The sequence below is a fragment of the Cyprinodon variegatus genome, unplaced genomic scaffold, assembly GCF_000732505.1.
Source record: "Cyprinodon variegatus isolate N-32 unplaced genomic scaffold, C_variegatus-1.0 Scaffold479, whole genome shotgun sequence".
NCBI classification, from domain to species: domain Eukaryota; kingdom Metazoa; phylum Chordata; class Actinopteri; order Cyprinodontiformes; family Cyprinodontidae; genus Cyprinodon; species Cyprinodon variegatus.
This window is the reverse complement of record NW_015150932.1, coordinates 250,252-252,346: the sequence shown is the minus strand read 5'-3', so window position 1 is coordinate 252,346 and position 2,095 is coordinate 250,252. Positions and strand designations below refer to the sequence as shown.

General features: G+C 47.3%; 1 protein-coding gene across 1 annotated transcript in view; it reads left to right on the top strand.

Annotated features, from left to right (window-relative positions):
• The window catches only part of LOC107094333 (unconventional myosin-Ic-like), a 28,982-nt gene that overhangs the window by 1,486 nt on the left and 25,401 nt on the right, over nt 1-2,095 (top strand). The window contains 1 exon segment of the mRNA XM_015389888.1: nt 1,540-1,695. Within this exon segment, the coding sequence (XP_015245374.1) occupies nt 1,540-1,695 (156 nt within the window).

The window sequence follows — 2,095 nt, the reverse complement described above, 5'->3', positions numbered from 1 at the left end:
GGCCTTACCGCGTGCAGTTGGCCTCTTCACGTGCAGTTGGCCTTACCGCGTGCAGTTGGCCTCTTCACGTGCAGTTGGCCTCTTCACGTGCAGTTAGCCTCGCCACGTGCAGTTAGCCTCGCCGCGTGGAGTTAGCCTCGCCGCGTGCAGTTAGCCTTGCCGCGTGCAGTTGGCCTCTTCGCGTGCAGTTGGCCTCGCTGCGTGCAGTTAGCCTCGCCGCGTGCAGTTAGCCTCGCCGCGTGCAGTTAGCCTCGCTGCATGCAGTTAGCCTAGCCTTGAAGCTAAACCAGGTCCTGGAAAAAGACGTTTCTTGCACCATTTGATCTCTCTCTGTTATTAAAGATCAAATATTTATCTTGCATATCTAAAATATATCTTAATATATTTTGAAATATTTAAAATTTTTGTTTAAAATTAAAGTTTTTTTTTTTTATATCTTAATCCTGGTGATTTGGTGGATTGGGCGGCACCCTAGCGCCCTCTATTGGCCAACCGCCGCTGGTTAAAACCATAAGCATTCGTATCAGACAGCTTATTTCTAATTAAACACAAACACAGCTATTTACTCTACCTAGTTCACCCAAGCAGAGCATGAAGCATCGGATGGAATCGGGGGAAGGATGGATGTTTGGCCCGGTGGGATGGAGGGCCCGGTGGGATGGAGGGCCCGGTGGGATGGAGGGCCCGGTGGGATGGAGGGCCCTCGCCTCGGTTCGGCTCTCTGCAGGCCTCGTCTTCGGTCCAGGCGATTCATCCAACAGCAGCTCTCAAAGAGATTTGGAACAATGCGATGCAATAATAGGAGGCGACTTTGCGGGAGCAGAGCCACTGGAAGTCATTTTGAACAGGAGGTGCTGTGTGATTTTTTTTTTTCGGGGGGGGACTTTTTAACTGGATGTTGGATGGAAGGGCTCGTCCAATTAAACCATGCTAGGTTGTGTTGCGGATGCTGGGGCTGGGTCTGCCGGCACAACCATCAGAGGCGGGAGGACAGTCTCCTCCCCCCTGCTGCTCTCCGTTGTCGTGGTAACCGTGCTAGTGTTCTTCTTCATGGTGGTTGATGGTGGTTTTCCAAAAAAAAAAAACAAAATGTGTTTTTGTGCTGTGTTTCCTCCTTGTTTCTGTCATTAGACTTTGTAAATTTACTAGTGTACTGCTGCGAGCGGGAGTCCTCTTTATGCGGCGACCACTAGCTTGCTAGAGGTTGCCATGGCAACGTAACGTAGGCCTCAAATCAATTAAATTAAAATCAAAATACACGTAATAGTGCAATAAAACAGTCGAAATCTTTTCCCAAAATATTCATTAGAAATTTATAAATTGTGAAAAAAGTGTTTTTAATATATTTAAAAAAAAAATCTCCTTCTCGCTGAGAAGCTCTTAGCCTAGCCTTTAGCAGCCGCAAGCTGCCAGCAACAGGAAGCTAAATGGGAACGAGTTTCTTTTCTAGACTCCGCAGGAGCCATGTTCCTTCAGAGGAGAGTCTTTCCATTACATCATCAACATTTGATCCCAACACTTCCTGTCTTTTTGTCTCAGGTGGTGGCGAGTGACGGGGTCCGTGCTATGATGGAGTCGGCCCTGACAGCCAGAGACCGGGTGGGTGTGCAGGATTTCGTCCTGCTGGAGAATTACACCAGTGAAGCGGCCTTCATAGAGAACCTGCGAAAGCGCTTCAAGGAGAACCTGATCTATGTGAGTAAATGATGAAGGTTTGACCTGCAGGAGCTGCAGAACCTTCCAGATGATTTCACTTTCTGTGGTTTTTTAGTTGGAATTTGAATGATGGATGAGAACAGAGTAGTGCTGTGTTAGCATGTAGCTCTCTGTTAGCATGTAGCACTCTGTTAGTTTGGACTCTGTGTTAGCATTTAGTTCTGTGTGAGCATGTAGCTCTGTGTAATCATGTAGCTCTCAGTGAGCGTGTAGCTCCGTGTTAGCATGTAGCACTCTGTTAGCTTGGAGCTGAGCTCTGTGTTAGCATTTAGTTCTGTGTTAGCATGTAGCTCTCTGTTAGCTTGGAGCTCTGTGTTAGCATGTAGCTCTCTGTTAGCTTGTAGTTTTGTATTAGCATGTAGCTCTTTTTTACCATGTA